The sequence below is a fragment of the Pungitius pungitius genome, chromosome 15, assembly GCF_949316345.1.
Source record: "Pungitius pungitius chromosome 15, fPunPun2.1, whole genome shotgun sequence".
Taxonomy (NCBI): Eukaryota; Metazoa; Chordata; class Actinopteri; order Perciformes; family Gasterosteidae; genus Pungitius; species Pungitius pungitius.
Window position 1 is genome coordinate 10,763,762 of NC_084914.1, and position 18,243 is coordinate 10,782,004.

At 43.3% G+C, this 18,243-nt stretch overlaps 2 protein-coding genes across 2 annotated transcripts; both read right to left on the bottom strand.

Annotated features, from left to right (window-relative positions):
• Nucleotides 1–233: 233 nt before the first annotated feature.
• chrng (cholinergic receptor, nicotinic, gamma) lies at nucleotides 234–5,940 on the bottom strand. Its single transcript, XM_037458890.2, has 12 exons — nucleotides 5,808–5,940; nucleotides 4,641–4,777; nucleotides 4,525–4,569; nucleotides 4,320–4,444; nucleotides 3,694–3,849; nucleotides 2,548–2,645; nucleotides 2,243–2,443; nucleotides 1,704–1,818; nucleotides 1,500–1,614; nucleotides 1,126–1,381; nucleotides 903–1,036; nucleotides 234–819 (listed from the first exon to the last, which is right to left on the bottom strand). Exons 1-12 carry the CDS (start codon nucleotides 5,926–5,928, stop codon nucleotides 622–624), a joined length of 1,701 nt encoding a protein of 566 aa, XP_037314787.2. The 5' UTR covers nucleotides 5,929–5,940; the 3' UTR covers nucleotides 234–621.
• A 1,131-nt stretch (nucleotides 5,941–7,071) lies between these two features.
• On the bottom strand, nucleotides 7,072–13,381 carry prss56 (serine protease 56). Its single transcript, XM_037458807.2, has 14 exons — nucleotides 13,096–13,381; nucleotides 11,649–11,807; nucleotides 11,275–11,529; nucleotides 10,956–11,145; nucleotides 10,742–10,850; nucleotides 10,468–10,624; nucleotides 10,172–10,314; nucleotides 9,797–9,956; nucleotides 9,485–9,673; nucleotides 9,194–9,385; nucleotides 8,839–9,041; nucleotides 8,063–8,606; nucleotides 7,829–7,935; nucleotides 7,072–7,725 (listed from the first exon to the last, which is right to left on the bottom strand). Exons 1-14 carry the CDS (start codon nucleotides 13,193–13,195, stop codon nucleotides 7,552–7,554), a joined length of 2,682 nt encoding a protein of 893 aa, XP_037314704.2. The 5' UTR covers nucleotides 13,196–13,381; the 3' UTR covers nucleotides 7,072–7,551.
• Nucleotides 13,382–18,243: the final 4,862 nt, after the last annotated feature.

Below are 18,243 nucleotides of genomic sequence, written 5' to 3' on the forward strand. Positions count from 1 at the left end.
AACCAGCCGGATGTGTCTTTTGTTGGGTTAGAAAGACACCGCTCAGCCATGTAATTGAAATCCTGCCTCCAGAGGTGGGGGGCTGTGCAGTGTGTCTGTGTTTTGGGGAAGCCTGGGGGTTCTCCCTATTAGCCTCAAAAAGGTATCAAACACGAGATTAAAAAATGTCCGAGATAGAGCAATCACACCATTATATTTGTACTTTAGTTGATCAAAACGTTTATTTGGCTGAAGTTCACTGTCTGTTTCTTACATGTCGTTTATCATGATGACTTTGACTTGACAGCAGGTGCAAAAGGAAACTTAAATCATACACTGGTAACAGGAAGAGCAAATGTACATTACTTTTTTTTCCTACACAGCATTTTATGCAAAAGAATAATCTCAGCCTCAACAGTCATTCACAGCGGATATGAGCACGTGTCACCATGGATCAAGCTTGTTGCCAGGACCACCACTGTTTGTCTTCAACTTGGTTTTAGTCCACAGACCCCACTTCTTCACCCCCTCTGTTCTCCAGTCATTCGTGAAAGATCAATAATGGACACGGCGAGATTTCCACTTTGATTAAAGGGATGAAATCTGGAAACGTTGTCTTGTTTCATCCAGAGAGGTTTGCTCCTATCCCTCAATTAGATCAGTCAGGTTGTTTATTGGAGGGAGATACTTCTTGGGATCCCCGAGGAAAGGCGAGGATGGAGGCTGGTTGAAATGGCCCATCAGGAAGATCCCTATGGTGCCGATAAAAAACACAGACACCATGACGATGAAGCAGACCCTGTCGATCACCTTGGCGACCAGGAACCACTCTTCGTTCTCCTAGGGGTTGAAATTAAAATTGTACACTGTCATTAATGTTGAGAGCTGAGAACATAAGCAAATATAAAAATGGAGATTCCCACATTCTTGAAGTTGTTCTGTTGCCCTGCAGTCTTAGCTATGTGTTTACAAGCGGACACACATTGTTTGAGCTGTGGAGAGGCCTTCCCCAAGCTGGCACTGAGCTGCTCAGCTGTACCCCCCTCCAGCCCGTCATCTGCGTACAAAAAACACGCCAGTAAGTCATGACAAGGGCAACAAAACGTCCAAATATACTTTGAATTGGAAACTCATTTAAATACCTACCTAGCTTCTCTAAAACTGATTTCATCAGTCCATTTCTTTCTTTGCGTCTGGCAAACATGAGTTCAGAGCGCGCTGTTTGCATCACGTGTTCCTCCGCCTTGGTAAAGAGGCTTGTGGAGCTGCGGCGTCGGCAGGGGACACGGAGCATCCTGTCTGGAGCCAGTGTTTCTCCAGTTCCAGTGTGTGTGTTGTCCCCGCTTGGTGTCCAGGGTCGCATGTGCATGCCCAGCAGCCGAGGCAGGATGTTTAGGAGGATCTGGGGAGGTCGCGGGGTCAGAGGGTAATCCAGTCAGTCCAGTGTTTACTTTGAGGTACACAGTACGTTCATACAATAGCTTCCTAAATAAAATGGTTTGGTCTGGCCCCACTCTCACCTTTCGGACTTTATCCGTCATCGTGTGAGTGTTTGGGGTTCTCAGGGAAACGTTGAGGACTATCACGCAGTTCATTACTACCATGGTGGTCACTGACATCACGAACATCAAATACCTGCAGTCAAAGGTTTAAGAAACCACATATTACACTGTCTTCAGATCTAAACTCTGAACTGAAATCGGACAGGAATCACACAAACGTACTTTCCGATAAGAGGCACTGCCCTCGAAGTCTCTGGAACCTTTTTAGCAATAAGGAAGAGGAACACAGTCTGGCCCAGGAGAGTGGCAATAGACATTGTGCACTTCTGACCACCCGCTGCAAAACTCAAACCAATATTCAATAAGAGGGGGGAGGTTTTGTGTGGATGACAGAAAAAGAAGAAACTGCAGACCATTTCGGGATGGGATTCATGAACTCCAGGACGCCAAATTACTGCCCCACTCTGTCCACTAATCACCACTTGGTCTTGAATTGGACCATTCGGCGGGAGTACAAATGTGACAACATCACCAGGTAGGACTTAAATTACCTGGATCTTTTGATGGATCCTAAAATCACAATTTAATTGGCTCTCCAATTGTTGTAGACTACAAGTTCTCTCTATAGCAACACCCCAAGAAATGTTTTACCCTTTTAAGTACGTTTCTGATTTTAATTCCCCAGACTTGTGGTAGGGTTAACGTCAGAGAAGTCTGACTACCAAAGGTTCGGTTTAGATGCCCATATTGAGAAAAAAGACCTTTGGCAGGTAAGAAGTAGACAAGAAGGCCGAGGGAGGAGAACAGCACACAGGGAGCGATGATGTTGATGATGTAGAAGAGAGGCTTCCTCTGGATGATGAGGAAGAAGACCACCTCCTGGTACTCCAGCTCATCCTTATTGGAGTCAGTGTTGATCAGCTTCTTAGCCGGCCTGTGTTTGATGGCCCACTCTCCGTTTTCTAACAAAATTAAATTGCAGAAGGACATTTTGCTAATGTTAAGATAAAGTGCTTAGTTTTATTTGGAATGATGGTTAAAAATCGCTAATGAAATGTTGCTCCACCTGTAAAAGCCTCTGGGTCAATATCCACCCATTCCATTGTGAGGTTATCCTCTTCTTTGAGAACCAGTTTGATCTCGTTGGCACTGTACGTCTGAGAGCTGAACAGAGGGAGAAGACATGTGCTCTGTTACCACAACAGACAGCCATTTATTCACTTTACAAGACAGCAAAAGGGAACACGAACAGGGAACATGAATAAATTAGGGAATCAATGTTCTTAGTTAGAACCCTGTGATTTAAACAGACAATTATGATATTAATGGCGAACGGTGGAGTCCATATTTCACCAGTGCAACCCTTCCCAAATACATTATTGCTACCCCTGACACAATTAATTAATTAAATAAACAAACTGAACTTCGGCTTGAATTACTTGAGTTTCTTAAAACATGATGGTTTAAATAAATGGTCAAAATTGAATGTCAAAGCCATCTCAAAATGGTAAATATAAATGAATGTTTTGCAAAAACACAACATTTTAAACAAAATGTCTTCCACAACTTGTTCTAAAAATACATTCCTAGACATTTTTAGGGACATTACCTCTGTGTTTTGAATGATAGCTACTATATAGCCCTTTGAACATGTGTGAATATTCATTCTAAAATAAGACAAGAACAAGAACTTGAGTATTTTACTATAGTCCCCCTGCACATTGTCCTCTATTATTCTGTATTTTACCAGTTATTTTGTTCCTGTGGGTAGTAAAATGTCTTCATCATTGTGTTTAATTGTATTTAAATGTCTTTATGTATTACATTGCGTACTTCACTATACAACAACAGAAAAAGTATAATAAAATAAATAAATAAAAGTATAGTTAATTTTGCTCTTCCTATTCCTATGATTTCTGTCATAAATGTTGGGTTATTGCAATATTGAGTAATATCATTAATTATGTTAGTTCTGAATATAATAGCACAAACTATAATATGATTCTCACTTTACAAATTAATTTAATCATTTCCTTAACCCTACAACCTATCTTTGTGGCTGTAACACGTGATTTTGCATTGAAGGATCGACAAAATTCAAACAAAGGAACTGCCAATTGATTGATTGAACAATTAATAGATTCTTGAGGCACAACCCAACCCATACATATACATCCGAAGGGAAATCACTACAGACGTCGTCTGTACTGACCGGAAGACCATGGTGCAGTTCTGCCAGTCAAAGGGGAAGTAGTTGACGGTGATGGCACAAGCACTGCGGTAGATGGCAGGAGGCAGCCAGTACACACAACCGTTGGGAGAAACCAGTGCGTTGCAGTAAAGGGCCACCTCAAAGTTTCCATCCACACTGTCAATCGAGGGAGATACACAAAGGCAGATATACAGAATATAATATCAACATGTAATGCTTCTGCCTACATAGATGTCTGATTTATGAGTACTGCTCTACCAGCAGGAATTAAACCCATACACAGACATACTTTTTAATTCAATTTTTGTACTTTAATCAGTTAAAAGACGTTGCTGCATTACTTTTGAATTTCTGTCCCCTCCAACATCATCCTCTAAAAATCACCTTTTCGTCACAAAAATGAAAAGAACTATTGTATCTTTTCTGTTGTTGCCGTCATTGTTGTTACACCCATTATAAGCTACACAAGTGCCATTGTATACATCTTGTCTAATAATTCTAAGAAAAGAGAAAACCTTTCTCATTGTGTGAATGCAGGTGAACATTTGCTCAGGTAGGCTGTGAGAAGCTCAGGGGCTGAGATTGAAGTGACCAGTGGACCACGTGAGAGTTGTTGTTGCACACACTTGTTCTCCAGTATGACGTCTGGCAGCCAGATGCTCTTGGAGGGCACCCGCAGCTCAGAGGTGATGCTCCCATACAGAGCCGACCTGGGCGGCTGGTCCCATCTGAGCCTGTAGTCACACCATCGCTACACACAGACACACACTAACGGTTTGACATTAATGCAAAGCGGCCACCAAAAATCGGCGGTGGGGATTGTGCGGTTACCATTTCTATCCAGACGCTTGTCGTCAGAGCCTCCTCCTTTTCACTCTAAGAAAAGGCAGTTTTGGTAAATGATACGGGCCCGCTGGCGGTGTTCAAAGACAACCGACTTAACTCACCAGGGAGATGAGGTTGGTAAGCGTCATTTTGATGGCGACCTGAGTGATGTCACCGCTGTTCTCCATGGGTCGGACGTTCTTGTTGTAGCCCTTCATCAGATCCTTGAAAAGTTCCCCTTCAAGGTTTATTGCTGATGCTGCAGACGAAGCACACAAGTACAAGGGACTAAACCAAGTGATAAAGTCATCAATTTTTACATAATAAAGTCACTTTTTGTGTCATATTGACTATTTCTCAGGCTGAGAGAAAGCTCTCCTAAAGTAGGTGTGATGTTGTCATTCTGATGCCAGCAGGGTCGTTGCTGTTTTTACTTGAAGGACTTAAAGATGTTTTGAAGAGAAAACCTGCACATTTGAAAGACATTGGCAGGTGTTCTGATGAAAGAATCTGGAAATTCTGGCAAATGGGGATCCATAGGATCCGTTGTTGAGTCCCATAACTTTGCCTAATGTGAGTGCAGTGTGAATTCACTAGTACAATGTTTAATTAAATGTATCTTCCACATAGGATGAAGTAGATAATCCTTTTTAAATCATAATCCCAGCGTACTAATCCAAACACATCATGACAGTAATAAAGAAGAAACTTTCAGCATTCTTTTTGTTTTAGCCATTTTTGTAAAATAACATTAAAACATTTTTTTTCTGTGGAAACATATAACGTGTTTTGTCTAATTTCTTAGACTAAAATTGAAAACACCCTGTTACTATGGTCCAACACTACAAATTAAGTCGGATTTGAAACTTTTTATAAAAATCCTGTACAATAGTGCATACGATTCATCAACATGTATTTTTAATACACAAGTAGATTCCTGTTGTTTGGTCAGCCATTTCACTTGTATGGTTTCATGATTAAAATTGTCAGGGGAATGTGATTCCACATTGAACGTGAGAAGGGAAGCGTCATGAATAGAAAGGAAAGCAATATTTAAACTGTTGTTTAAAACAAGTATGTTTGAAATGTTGTTAGAGTTGGTCGAGCATAAAGTTGTATTTAAAATTGGTTGCATTTTTAAGGATGTTGCAACTTTTGCCCAATTCATTCATGTTTCCTTAAGTAAACATACATCTGAAAATATATACATACTTCAAAAATTAAAATCCCATAACTGACAAGAGACTCTGGAACTCCTCAAAAATGTGTCCCCTGGTTGAAGAGCCTACCTGTGGTAAAAAGGATAAAGACCCTCAGGACGAGTGGCGGGGCGAGCGCAGGTCCACAATCCATCAGTGTGTCCCTTTGTTCCGCTCTGTCCGAGACAAAGTCCTCTAATCTGATACACATACTGAGACACTACTCGAGGAGTTAGTGGCAATCAAACTGTGTGTGTGTTTGCAAGCATGGCTTTTAAGCAAGGCTTAGACGGATGGGACGGGTTGATGTTTCGAGGAATGGTTGGAGGTGGAGGATTGTTGTGCTTGAATCCAAGAGTTTATTTCTAGGACTGCATAGCCAGCTGTCAGCTGTGATACGACATGCACATATTTAAACTATTGTACTTGGTGCGTCTCTGCCCTCCAGTGTTAAGGTACACCATCAAATGTACACGCACATCTTACGCACCATCTGAATCGTAGCTGCCTTGTGCACCATTCATATCTCCACACAAACACAAAGTCAGATTACTCATGGATTCTGTGAAGCCCAATTTAGCACAAAAAAAAATTCCACCAGCAGCTACAATAAAAGGATAACCGAAATATTGAACAATACAGAGAGGTAGAATGCAGCAACATTGTGCCTGTCTCCAAGCCAGAAAGAGCTGTGGACCAAGGAACAGGTGATGAGTCCATTTACTGCACACCCGCAGCGATGAAGGGCCGGCCTGCGTGCGAGTGCGCGTGGGCTCGTTTCCCAGCATGATTTGGCTCTCGTCCCACGGACGCATACACACACCAGCCAGGCAGAAGAATGTGAGAGTGTTTACTCAGCTGTCCCAAATGACATCCCTGCGTATCCCTCTTTTAGCATTTGGACTGGGCAGAAAAACTATCACAGATTAGTGGGCTCGTGTATTTCTTTGTCGCGTTAAGCAATGGCGAGGCTTGTCAACAAGTGAAGAGCGTCCCTCCCTCAGGCAGCAGTTGCCTTTGTGTCCAGTTACACTTTCCCACCCTGGAAATAAGGGGTGAAGACAGGGAGGTCGTGGGACATACTGGTCACCACAGCACAGCAGCTGCTGTGTTGATGGGAAAGCTTCCCGTCAAAGGGTCAGAGGTCAGTATGAGGTCACAAAAGGAAGACCAATCAGCATTGACACCTGTCTCTGGAGAATATGTTTGGCAGCAGAACCGCTGTACACCTCCAACAACATACTGTAAGATCAGTTGCATTGTTGTCAGATCATTTAAATATATCAGATCTGAATTTGAATTGGGAATTTCATAACTACAGTTTACCCCAAAACTACGCACAACAAGCCATGGTATCAATAACCAGTTTTATTCATATACAGTTTTTTTCTTTTACAAAAATACAAATGCTTTTCTCTATACAAATAAATATGGTAGGAATAAAGTAGGAATATGAATAACATATACAGTCTGCGTGCTTCACAAGAGGCTCAACCTTTGCAAAGGACAATACAAATAACTTTCATACAGATTCATAAGTTAGACAAGTCTCCAACCCCATTAAAAAAAGTCCTGGGGCTTCGAGGGTGGCAATAGTTCGAATGATACATTCATGGTTGTGTTTTCATTTAGAGCCAAAGTTAAGTTGTCGGACACGGGAAACTCCAAAAAATGCTTTTCACAGTCGAAGGCAGGACAAAGTAAAGTTTGAGTGAATGTGCGTTTTAAACGTGTCTCTCGGTCCCACGATGACGTTTTCCTGGTGCAAACAAGTCTTTTGGAGAGTCTTCTTTTGCTGTCGTCTCTCGTCATCGCGTTGGTTGTTGTGATAAAGTTAACTCTTGAGTGCCTCCAGCGACAAAGCGATGATCCTTGGCACACTGCGGTAGAACGACTCATTCTCTAGGCCCGCAAGAGCGTAGAAGGTCAAAGGTCGTCCTCCCACTACTGCTCTTACCCGTGCCTGATACAGTCCTCCAGCATTCTTGGAGCTCAGATCAACTAACACCTGAACGAAAAGCAAACAAACCATGAACCAAAATGATACAAAGAAATGTATCTCACAATTTTTTTCTTTTTACTTCTTTTAACTTAAATAAACAATAATCTACCTCTTGGAAGTTCATGCGTAGGTTCTTGCTCGGGATGCTCAAGACCCAGCTGTAAGAGTCTCTGACTTGGCTAACGTGCTGCGAGGACTCTCGCACCCCGGGACAAACTACAGGAGAAAACAAAAGTACAAGACGGTTAGTAGGAAAGAACATCTCAGCATAAAACCAATTCCACGGAGTACATCATTGTGCTGTTAAACGAAAGTTGTGCTGAGGTATAGGTGCGGTGCGTACTTTTCCCACTGGCCTCAGGCGTCTGCCTCTTGCGGAGGAGGCTCCTGTGTTTCCTGTGTAGACTTAAAGTCTCTGCGTGAGCTCCCTCAGCGACCGGCTGAGTGACCGGCTGAGCGACGGACGTCGACCGCAGTAACGCTGAGGGTTTTGATTCGGTTCCTTCTTCATTCTCAGCAAAAGTAAAATCCTCCGAAGTTGTGCTCCATTTGGCATCGGGAGAAGTATCTCTAGTGTGCGAGGTTGCACCTTTTGACCCGTCTTCTGTCACGACCTCAGCCTGCGTGCTTGTTTTCTGAACTTCCTTCATCAGGGCGCTTAGAAGGGACCAAGGCTCCTGTGATCCCGTGGGGGGGGAGGGGCCGGTGTGGACAGGTGTTTCGGTGGAAGAAGGCGCTAACGGGGAAGCGTCGGAAGAATCCAGCCGGAGGTCAACCGTGTCCAGGTGAAAGGTGGGAGGAGCAGATCTGGAGTACAATTTGGAGCGCAGAGCTGAGATAACGGATTGAAATTCTCCCTCCAGCTGATGTATTGAGGAGTCCTGTGTCTGGAGACGACATATAAAACATGGACATTCATTTTTTGATTACCTTAAAATAAACCTGCAACCAAATGATTATTATAATTATAATTTGTGATGTGCGTATATATATATATCTATATATAGATTTATATTATGTCTATTATATCTATTTATATTTAATCACCAACATCCTTCAATTGCAATATTGCCTTCCAGAGTCCAAGTTCATGCCCATTTGGACATTTTAGAAATCTACCTGTAGGAAAAGCTTGTCCTCCTGTACTGTTGGTGTGGTGGAGATGTCTGTGGACGTGTCAGTGAGTTCTTGGTCCTGGTCCTCAGCCATGCTGCTCAAGTATTTCTCCCAGTCATCCACTGAGGGTCCCACCTCTCTGAATAAGGCCGGCGCAACTGGAGAAGGACCCTGCTCTGTTGGCACCACAGCGCCACCTAGCTGTTCTGCAAGAAGTGTAATACACGTGTGTTAGAAGAACAGTTCACCCGTGCGCGTGAGAAACACAGACTAAATTGAATATAATCTGTAATCTGTACATTTCTTGTAGGTATTAAACTTAGACAGAGGATTGAATAACGAGTTGTCAAACATGTACCTTTAATCTGAGTGAGACCCAGGCTCAGTCCCAGGTCCCTCCTCTCTCTGGTGTGAGTGAAAGCTGTGCTGTAGATGTGCTCCACCAGCTGAGGAAGAGTCTGGGTGAAGAAGGTCAAGTCCACTTTGTCCCGTATGAAGTCCTCGGCCCTCTGCAGTAGGTCCAACAGCGTTTGTAGGAACGAACGTAACTCTGAAAGGTCAGAGAGGGAGAAGCTGATCAGAAACCTATAACCTCAAAGCCACATGAATGAAAATGATCATGTTACAATTTTTCAACATGATTACTCACGACATTTCTTAAAGCGGGTGAGGCACTTGTCCTCTGCCATTCGGTTGCAAGCACTGGCAGACTGACCAGGGGGGCAGCTCAGGGTGTAGTAGCGACAGAACGAGCTGAACTCTGACCTCTGCTCCTTCGCTGTCATTTCTGTTGTCTTTAGAAGCTCCGAACACGTTGGCTCTCTGCTTCCAAATGACTCTTAAAAAAAAGCATTAAACAATGATTTTAGTATTATGGATTTAGTATTTTCGAGAAGTTATGTGTCAGTAGTAAGTCAGGATATTTAAGTTTCCCGAGTTGCTGTTTTTTTTTGTTGCTCACTCTGTATCTCAGCTTGAATCCAGTCGGAGAAAGCCGACACCCGTGTGTAGACTCCGGGCTTGCCCTTCTCCCCACAGCCGTCTCCCCAGGAGGTAATCCCGTGGAGCTGGAATCGACCTGAGATTCGGTCCTGGTAGATCAAGGGGCCTCCAGAATCTCCCTAAAGACGACAGAAAGTCCCCCCGTAGTTAAAGACAATGCTTTGGCTGTTGCCAAAACATTTCAAACCAGAAAAGGCTCAAAACTTCGGCAAATAATTTCCAAATTAAATTACATTACATGTCTTTTAGCTGAAGGTTTTATCAAAAGCGACTTCACGTTCCAAAAGATGGGAAAAAGATTTGCGTTGACTGTGACAAATGTCGTTCTGCTCACCTGACAGGAGTCTATGCCTCCGGTGAGGTAGCCGGCACAGAGCATCGTATTGGTGACAAGTTCTTTGCCGAGGGTATTCTTACAGGTGCTCTGAGGCAGCAGAGGCACCTTGGCCTCCATCACCACGTCAGCGGATGGACCATCTGAATAGGAAAAAACAAATACACATGAAATTGAGTGATTTGCAGTCTTCATCAAGGCGCATATCCTCTCACGAATTAAGCAAAACGCATGTGAGCTTGCTCACAGAAAAACAAAGCTGTGTGAAAATCAATTCAGCCAATTCTCCCACTCACCCTCGTAAAGGGAGCCCCAGCCTGCCACCAGGCATGGACTGCCAGTAGGGGGCTCCACGCCAGACGGGAGACAAACAGGAGTGACGCGGTTGGAGAGGACCACCGGGGATGTCAGTTCCACCAGGGCTATATCGTTGTTAAATGTCTTTGGGTTGAACTGTAGGAGAAAAAGAAAGATTTAATTGAAGAAGAACATAATGAGCTGATTGTGCTGATTCTATTATGCCACATAATCACAATGCTATATACTTTATCTTTCACTTTGGATGGCTACCTTAGGATGAGGGATGATGCGATTCACTTTGAGAACCTGCTCATCAGGATCAGTCTTCGTGATGTCAAACTCCCCCACCACGGCCGTCCAGTAGCTCTCACTCTGGCTGCTACACAGGTAAAAAAAACAATCAGAAAGTGAGGGAGAGTAAAAACCAAATAATCTCAACCAATCAAAGATCCCACTACAGTTACAGTTGTGATTTAACACTCACCCAGCAAAACAATGAGCAGCAGTCACCACCCAGGAGCTGTCCACCAGAACCCCTCCGCACATCATGCCACCATGACGCTGGAGGTTGACCAGCCAGGGCCAGCTGCCGAGGGGTGCGGGCGAGCCGCCCACAATCCGCGAGCGAGGCTGTGTGACGTTTTGCACCGTGGACGACCTCTGGCCGCACACCGCTGCTGGGACGAAAGAGACGCCGATGGTGAAAAGACAGCAGCCAAATCAGCAGATGAGCTTTGCTCGACAGGAACAGCCCGTATGAACGCATGAGTACTCGTTGGTGAACAGGCGTGTGTCCCCCTCACCCTGTGCATGAGTCTGTGTAGCGGGCTCCAGGTTCTGCATCGTGTGAAGCAGGCTGCACTGGAGGACCCGGGCGCTGCAGCTCTCACCCATGATCCGGATGCAGCTCTCGTTGTCCAGTTCACCGGGTGGGCAGCGGTGCTGGTAGTAGGCACAGGCCTGGCTCAGAGCCCAACTCCGCTCAGCTTCGTCTTCAACTTTCTGGGCCTTACTGATGGCATCGCAGCTGGGCTCTGATACGGCATTGGCGGGAGACACTGTTTGAAATAGAGTGAGGGAGTTAGGAACGCTCCAAGGAAGTATGGATCGGTAATCCAGCACATTATTTAAGATGCTCAAGAATGGAAAGCGTGAGAAAGAGTCACATTTTACTTACAACAGGACCCAGACAGCTGTCCACAGTCCTGAAACAAACAGGGAACACAGCCCCGACAGCCTGCTTCAGCCCGACTCCTCTCAGATGAAGCCCGCTGGAGGGAGGACAGGGCGCTAGTCATGGCCGCCTCCAGAACTACGGTGCCACGGTCAGACAGAGCTGCAGGAGGGGACAGGGCCAAAGAGAAACCAGAGGACGAAAACATGAGACAAGCGATTAGGCAAGAAGATGAGGATGAGAGACTTGAGATGAGAGCATTCAAAGAGCCACAGCAATATATCTTGGCCCGGCAGACATATTGCATCAATTAAGTGACTGCCAATGGCAGTACAACGGCAAAGACAAGGTGTATGAAATTAAAGTGGACTGCCTTTTAAGCATAATGTTCTGATACCACTTTTCGGAGAACTAGATTGTCTGTAAGCACAAATACATCTCATCAGCATCAGTAGAAGGTGGTGCAGCTTCCCGCTCTGTGTGTGAGCAGCCCGCTTTTTCTCATGCTGCTCTTTGAGCTCATTGGCGCCCTGTTCGGGAAGCCAGCTCACGCTCAGCACACTGGGGAGCCTTCTGCAGACACACATCAATCGGGGCGCCGACCCTGCAGCCCCCCCTTCTGTGCCGCACCACATCACAGGGTAGGCCACTAACAACAACAATGCTGATGGAAGACTTAATTAGATGGCCGGGGCTGAGCTGGCACAGGCTGGCGGGCAGGGACGGGCCCGAGGGTCGCGGGCAGGCAGCCCCGGGGTGGCCCTGTTCTAAACACACACTGCCATCGCCAGCCGTTTGTATGATGGCCCTGCTGTACTCACTACTTCTACCAGAGCGAGGCCAGGTGTCCCTCGCCCCTTGCTTCATAGCAGGATTCAAGTCACTCTGGCGGTGGCTGTCTGACAAGCTTCCCACAGAATGTGTAAAAACGCGACAATTGTGGGCTTGAGATAAAAGCAGACGAGTCTGAAATGAGCCGTGTCACTTCTTTTAAGGTTAGACACCTGTAGAGTACGTTGGATGTAACCAATAATACTAGAAATCATCCTAAGAATATTACATAGTGTGCCCATAGAAATAAAATGAAAAACATTTCACTTTGTGTTGTGTATTAGCTGTTTGTCCGAAAAATATCAACTTGTCATTATTTATATTACTAGTTTGTTGCCAAATATTTGTATGCTTAACTCCTTGAGATATTAATCTTTTTGAAGCATCACAGCATCTTAGGTGTTTGATCACTGACTATGATAAGTCGAACAAAAGAGACAAAAGTCTCATAGCCATAAAAAAGTACTTTATGAATATAAAATGTCTAATTAGCTCCACCAGTGAGGTGGTCCACAACTGTAACTGCAGTAATCAGATGTTTAAGCTACAGTCACTGATGTTGTCAATAATCTTAACGTGCCATTCTTGAGAAACAATGCAGAAAATGAAGTAAAATTACCTTTAAGGGCACTCTGGGGCATCCTGTAGACCTCTCGGCCTGTCGGGGCTCCCGGCAAGCAGTCGAGTCCCATAAGCAGCAGTGACATCAGCAGAAGCATGGTGTCAGAGCATCAGACCTGCACTCCACAGGCACAACAAGCAAACGGGCGGCAGACACGCGGAACCGACGGACGAAGGATGGAGAGGCGACGCTGGCCTGCAGTGTTTCCCCCTGCAATCCTGAACTGTCTTCCTCCTCCCGACTCTCTGGGCTCTCTCCCACGCTGCGGTGCTGGGCATCTGTCTGTAAGTTTACTTAGAGGAACAATAGGTGCCTGGATTGGTCTCTGGTATATATAGAGTCCCCAGGGGAACACCAGTAAGAGGGAGGGGGGAGAGGATAGAAAAGAGAGAGGGAGGAGGGGGAAATGCTCCCATGGCCAATGCACAAACAGATGAATTCATTAGGACTGTGACAGCAAATCGGGTGCAACTTGCCAAGGCCGGACATTACAAAGAGGTTTGGTTCTGTGAAAAGAGACAGAGGGGAGGGAACCAGAGTTGCACATAGGGAGGGGGGAGAGGGGTAAGGCTGAGTGATTGGCTGGGTGGCAGGAAAGGGGGTGTTGTGCTAATTAATTAATGAGAGAGAAAGTTATGCAGATAAGGATATGGGCTGAGAGAGAGAGAGAGAGAGAGACATACAGACAGAGAGAGAGAGAGACGACCCCAAATGTCTGAACCAGGAGTCACAGCGTAGGCGATGGAGGAAGCTTGAGTCGTGTGAGAGAGAGAGAGAGAGAGAGTGAAGTGTCTGCCATTCTGCTTGTCCCTCAATGAGACTATTGTCTCTGTCGTCCCTCTGAAGATGTCCACTTCAAAGCTGTCCCCCGGGCATCACTTGGCGCCGCCTCCATTGATCACTTACAGTCTTTTATCCACCCCATTAAAATATTGTCAGTTCACATCACTTTTGTCTTTCTCTGCTGAACTCTGCTTTTGTTACATAAAAATAGTAAAACAATGACAAAACGTGATGTATTTTTAAAGACCCATGAATCATTTGTTTGTTGAACAGACGTAACATGATCGAGTCTTTCCGTTAGCGTTGCTAGTCAACATTTTGGTGATGTCTTGTTACTTTTTCTGGTGAACCTTTTGTTTAATCAGGTAGATATGGTGATTAGATCATCTTTTCTAGAGAAAAGTAAAAACAGATAACAAGAGCTGAGTTAATCATTAAATCTGAAAAAGGTCACGTGTGTGGTTACTGTAACTCATCAGATTTTTACAGCTCAAAGAATAATATTTTGTAAGATATTCAATCAAAATATGTAAAGGAATATCACAATGAATGTGTACAAAATGAGGACCACCCACTGTTTCAATAATGCTGAAAGTAACTTAAATTTCACCAGATCCAATTTGATGTGCAGTTGGAAGAAAGGGAGCAAAAGTACCTTCACAGTGCCATTCAGCGTGGGATAATCTCAGACTTATCATAGTGTATAGTCAGTGTGCTGAAGTGTGTACCGTGTGTACTGGAGGACACAAAATGCTAAGATGTAATGTGTCCAAATCTCTCTGTGTCCAATCAGATCCAAATTTAAGAACACATCTCCCACTCGAATGAATACGTTCCAACACAATTCACTACAAATTATTGTTGCAGTATGGTATAGTTGGAGGGAACGAATTAAAGCTGACATACACAAAACGATGTGTACATTCACAGGCAAACAGCAGCATGGTCACAGTCTGTATGCACACAGAGAGGAATCTGTGCCGACCACTAACCCAATCCAGAGCATTTTGGACCCAACTGAGCTGAATAATAAAAAGGGTATAGGGCAAAATCAAAGTTTCTACAGTCGATTCGGGTGAACTGAAATTCTTTAATGGTAAAAAATAAACTACGTGCCTGTGGAAGGATAAGAAACAAAAACAAGCTTCAGAGACCAAATAAACAGGATGAAGGATTAGAGTTTGAATGAGACGAGAAGGAAAGTGACACGTCTTCCTTTTTTCAAGCCTTGCTTTCTGGCATCTGTTGTGCGCATTGTACCCGGGCCCCCCTCCATGTACCCGTGTGGCACAATGGCCCCGAGATCTGAGAGCGGGCTCAGGCGGAGCGGAGCGGGGACGGCATGGGACAAACGGGCGGCGCTCTTTCATCCCTTCGCTCCCTCGGTCCATTTGCCTTTGATGTCCTTTGATTCATTTCTGCTCACTCTTCATCGTTCCACCGAGCTCGGCGCACTGTGCCTCTCATTGGAGATGTCCCACCTTCAAACATGACCCCAACCGTATACGTTACATTAAATGGTGAACAGACAGTGCTTGTATACAATAGTCATCCCACCACTTTAACACTTCATGCCATCATTCAGTCATTCACACTCGGATGCTGCTTTTGACTCTACTCACGATCCTAAAAATGCTGAACTTCAGTCAATTCTAAATCATCTGTGCCTTTGATTGATTGATTTCTCTACTGTACCTTTATTTTCCTATTACCTTACAACATTTCTGGTCCTTCAGCATATTTCATTTCATTTTTAATTTCATTCTAATGAAACTTTTTTATTAACATTTAATATGTTTTCCTAATGTATTTCATTACACTTTGAGTTGAATCCACCCAACTTGACTCTAAACAAACAGTGTGAGCTTTATGCACAGATTCATTATCTAATTTAAGTTGGCAACCTTTTTGTTGACTTTAAATGGGGTGCAGCGACTCGTCGCCGGCTGCTTCGGCAGGTTACATGAAGAAAGCACACAATGCTCAGCTCAAAATCACACCACAATGAGAACTTTAACAACAATCGTGCTGAATAACACCCAGGTATTGTGTTCGGTTATGAAACCATTTCTCCCATTGTCTCAGGCAGAAAACAATTGAAATCTAGGTCAGTGGGGTACGCAGCGGAGAAGAGGTTCCCAACATTTGAGCACAGACAAACACTTGAACCTCGTGACAATAGTCATTGTTAGACATGTTGTTAATTAGATCTATTATGACCTCAACAATCACATTAACTGCCATTAAATGCACATTAACCACCAACTGTTCAATGACAAAATATCCGCTTCATCGAAACTAAGTGTTAACAATGATGTGGCTGATTACGTTGATCTGGAAATACTGTTCTATTTTTTTTGATGAAACAACCTTTTGTTTTTTTTGTACACTAAAATCATATTTTCATTGATTAAAAGCATTTGGTCAAATTGAATCAGGAGTTACTTGATGCAGTAATAGTTAATGAATAAATTAAACTCATTTTATTCTCTTTGTGAATGTTTATGTATTGAAAGCTTCAGCCCACCCATAACATGGAGAGAATTATGCTTTGATGGTCAGTGATACTGAGACAGCAGCTTTGAAATCTGGGCTAAGTTTGAGCTGTTTGCACTTCTTGACTCCGTCCCCCTGCTGCTGGTTCAGACCCAGCCTCACACTCTTTACCCCGAAATAACAATGCACAGAAACAGAATCAGCTTGTTATACGCATACAATTAATCAATCGTAAGACACTGTTTAACTTTTGCCAATTAAAAAGGTCTAGTGTTAGAAAACGGTCATCATGATCCTAGAAATACACACACAGTTGGCTTACTCGAATATTCAGTAAAATATATGAGAATGTGTGTCGGCATAAAAGGGAGAAGAAAAAAACTGTGAACTAAACTTATATATACTAAACAAATATTATGCATGTTGGTCATTCGTGAAAATAAAACAAAAAAAGAATAACAGACAGTTGTTATAATTGAGTCCTAACAGGGAACTGTACATTGTAAGCAGCGAGGTGAACACAACTACGTTGTTCTCAAACGGTGCCATTCGCAAAACTTGAATGTAGCTCTTGTTCAGAGCACCAGATGGCTGAAAAGGGGGGAAAAGAAGACGCTATATTTAAGGATTCATGTTGGCTGGCGACATGCTGCAGTTGATTTGAACAGGCTGACATCTAGTGTCATAATATTGGAACTTCTTTGAATTGAGTTCCAGTGCTGTCAGGCAGAGTCATTACGGGACTGCTGTATCCTGCATGATTCCATGTAACACTGGCACGCTCTTTAATCAATGAAACAACAGAGGGGGGTTCGAAAGGACCACACCAATGACTCCTTGATACCTGCATATTGTCTGCTAGATCAATAATGGCTTTATTTGCTCTCTGTCAGCAGAATAATCAGAGAGAGAGAGTTTATATCTTCATATAAATGATATCTTGCAACCCCAGTCTTAACTGAACTTGACACAATAGCCATATTAAGAAAGTGAATATTTGGCTTGAAAACACGTAAGAAAAAGAGAAAATAAAAAAGGCCACATGGAGGCAGTATAAGACACAGATTTAAAATACTGACTAACCTCTGACAAACACACCTTCAAACCATGTAGGTTAAAAAAAGAATCTTCATAAAAACAATGTCAGTGTGATTAATTAAACTTGTGTATTATGTTTGTAGTGACCCTTCGATGTTGTAAACCTTAAAATAATTGTTCTCAGTCAAAAGCAATCTTTATTATAGTTATTTTTTACTGCCCCCTTTGATTAGGCAATTCATTTGTTACTGTTTCACCAGTTAAAAAAAGCAGACTTGTTATCTTACTATCTGTCTATTGACTTTCAATGTTCTACCTTTATCATGGGATGTGCTGAATAGAGGCAATCAATCAACACCTCCACCTTACAAAAACGGAAGGAAAAGTCCAGTTTAGCACATTAAATGTAGACAAGGAATTATTACCATATGGAAAGTCCAATAAAATGTCTACAAGGATTGTTGTAAACGGGAAATAATGTAAACAATGACTACTGTAAACCATCATTTATGTAAACATAGCAGTTAAACTGGCAAACAAAATGCCGATTTTTTTTATCTACAGGTCAAAGTGCTCACTTATCTGTCCTACACGCAATTCATTAAACACACTTTTCGTTATATTACAAATGTGTATAACAGACAATATAAGGTAGTTTCAATCAGGCATAACATGACAAATATTATGCTTTGATTATTTTTGGGATTCATGAAAAGAGGTAAGATAGAAATATAACACAGAATAAAGATAGTTAGTCCCAGTCATACGTCTCTAGCTTGCCCCCCTAAATGCATTTTTCTTTTTTGGAATGTAGCTTTACTGTGTTTG

Bases quoted from the DNA above. Each gene is read 5' to 3' on its own strand.
- prss56 (XM_037458807.2), bottom strand. From the start codon at position 13,195: ATGCTTCTGCTGATGTCACTGCTGCTTATGGGACTCGACTGCTTGCCG. The intron at 11,808-13,095 runs GTAATTTTACTT...CCCCTCCTGCAG, and splicing joins GCCCCAGAGTGCCCTTAAAG to CTCTGTCTGACCGTGGCACC. The intron at 9,386-9,484 runs GTGAGTAATCAT...CTGACCTTTCAG, and splicing joins CACCCGCTTTAAGAAATGTC to AGTTACGTTCGTTCCTACAA.
- chrng (XM_037458890.2), bottom strand. From the start codon at position 5,928: ATGTGTATCAGATTAGAGGACTTTGTCTCGGACAGAGCGGAACAAAGG. The intron at 1,615-1,703 runs GTACGTTTGTGT...CTTTGACTGCAG, and splicing joins GCAGTGCCTCTTATCGGAAA to GTATTTGATGTTCGTGATGT. The intron at 1,037-1,125 runs GTAGGTATTTAA...TTTTGTACGCAG, and splicing joins ATCAGTTTTAGAGAAGCTAG to ATGACGGGCTGGAGGGGGGT.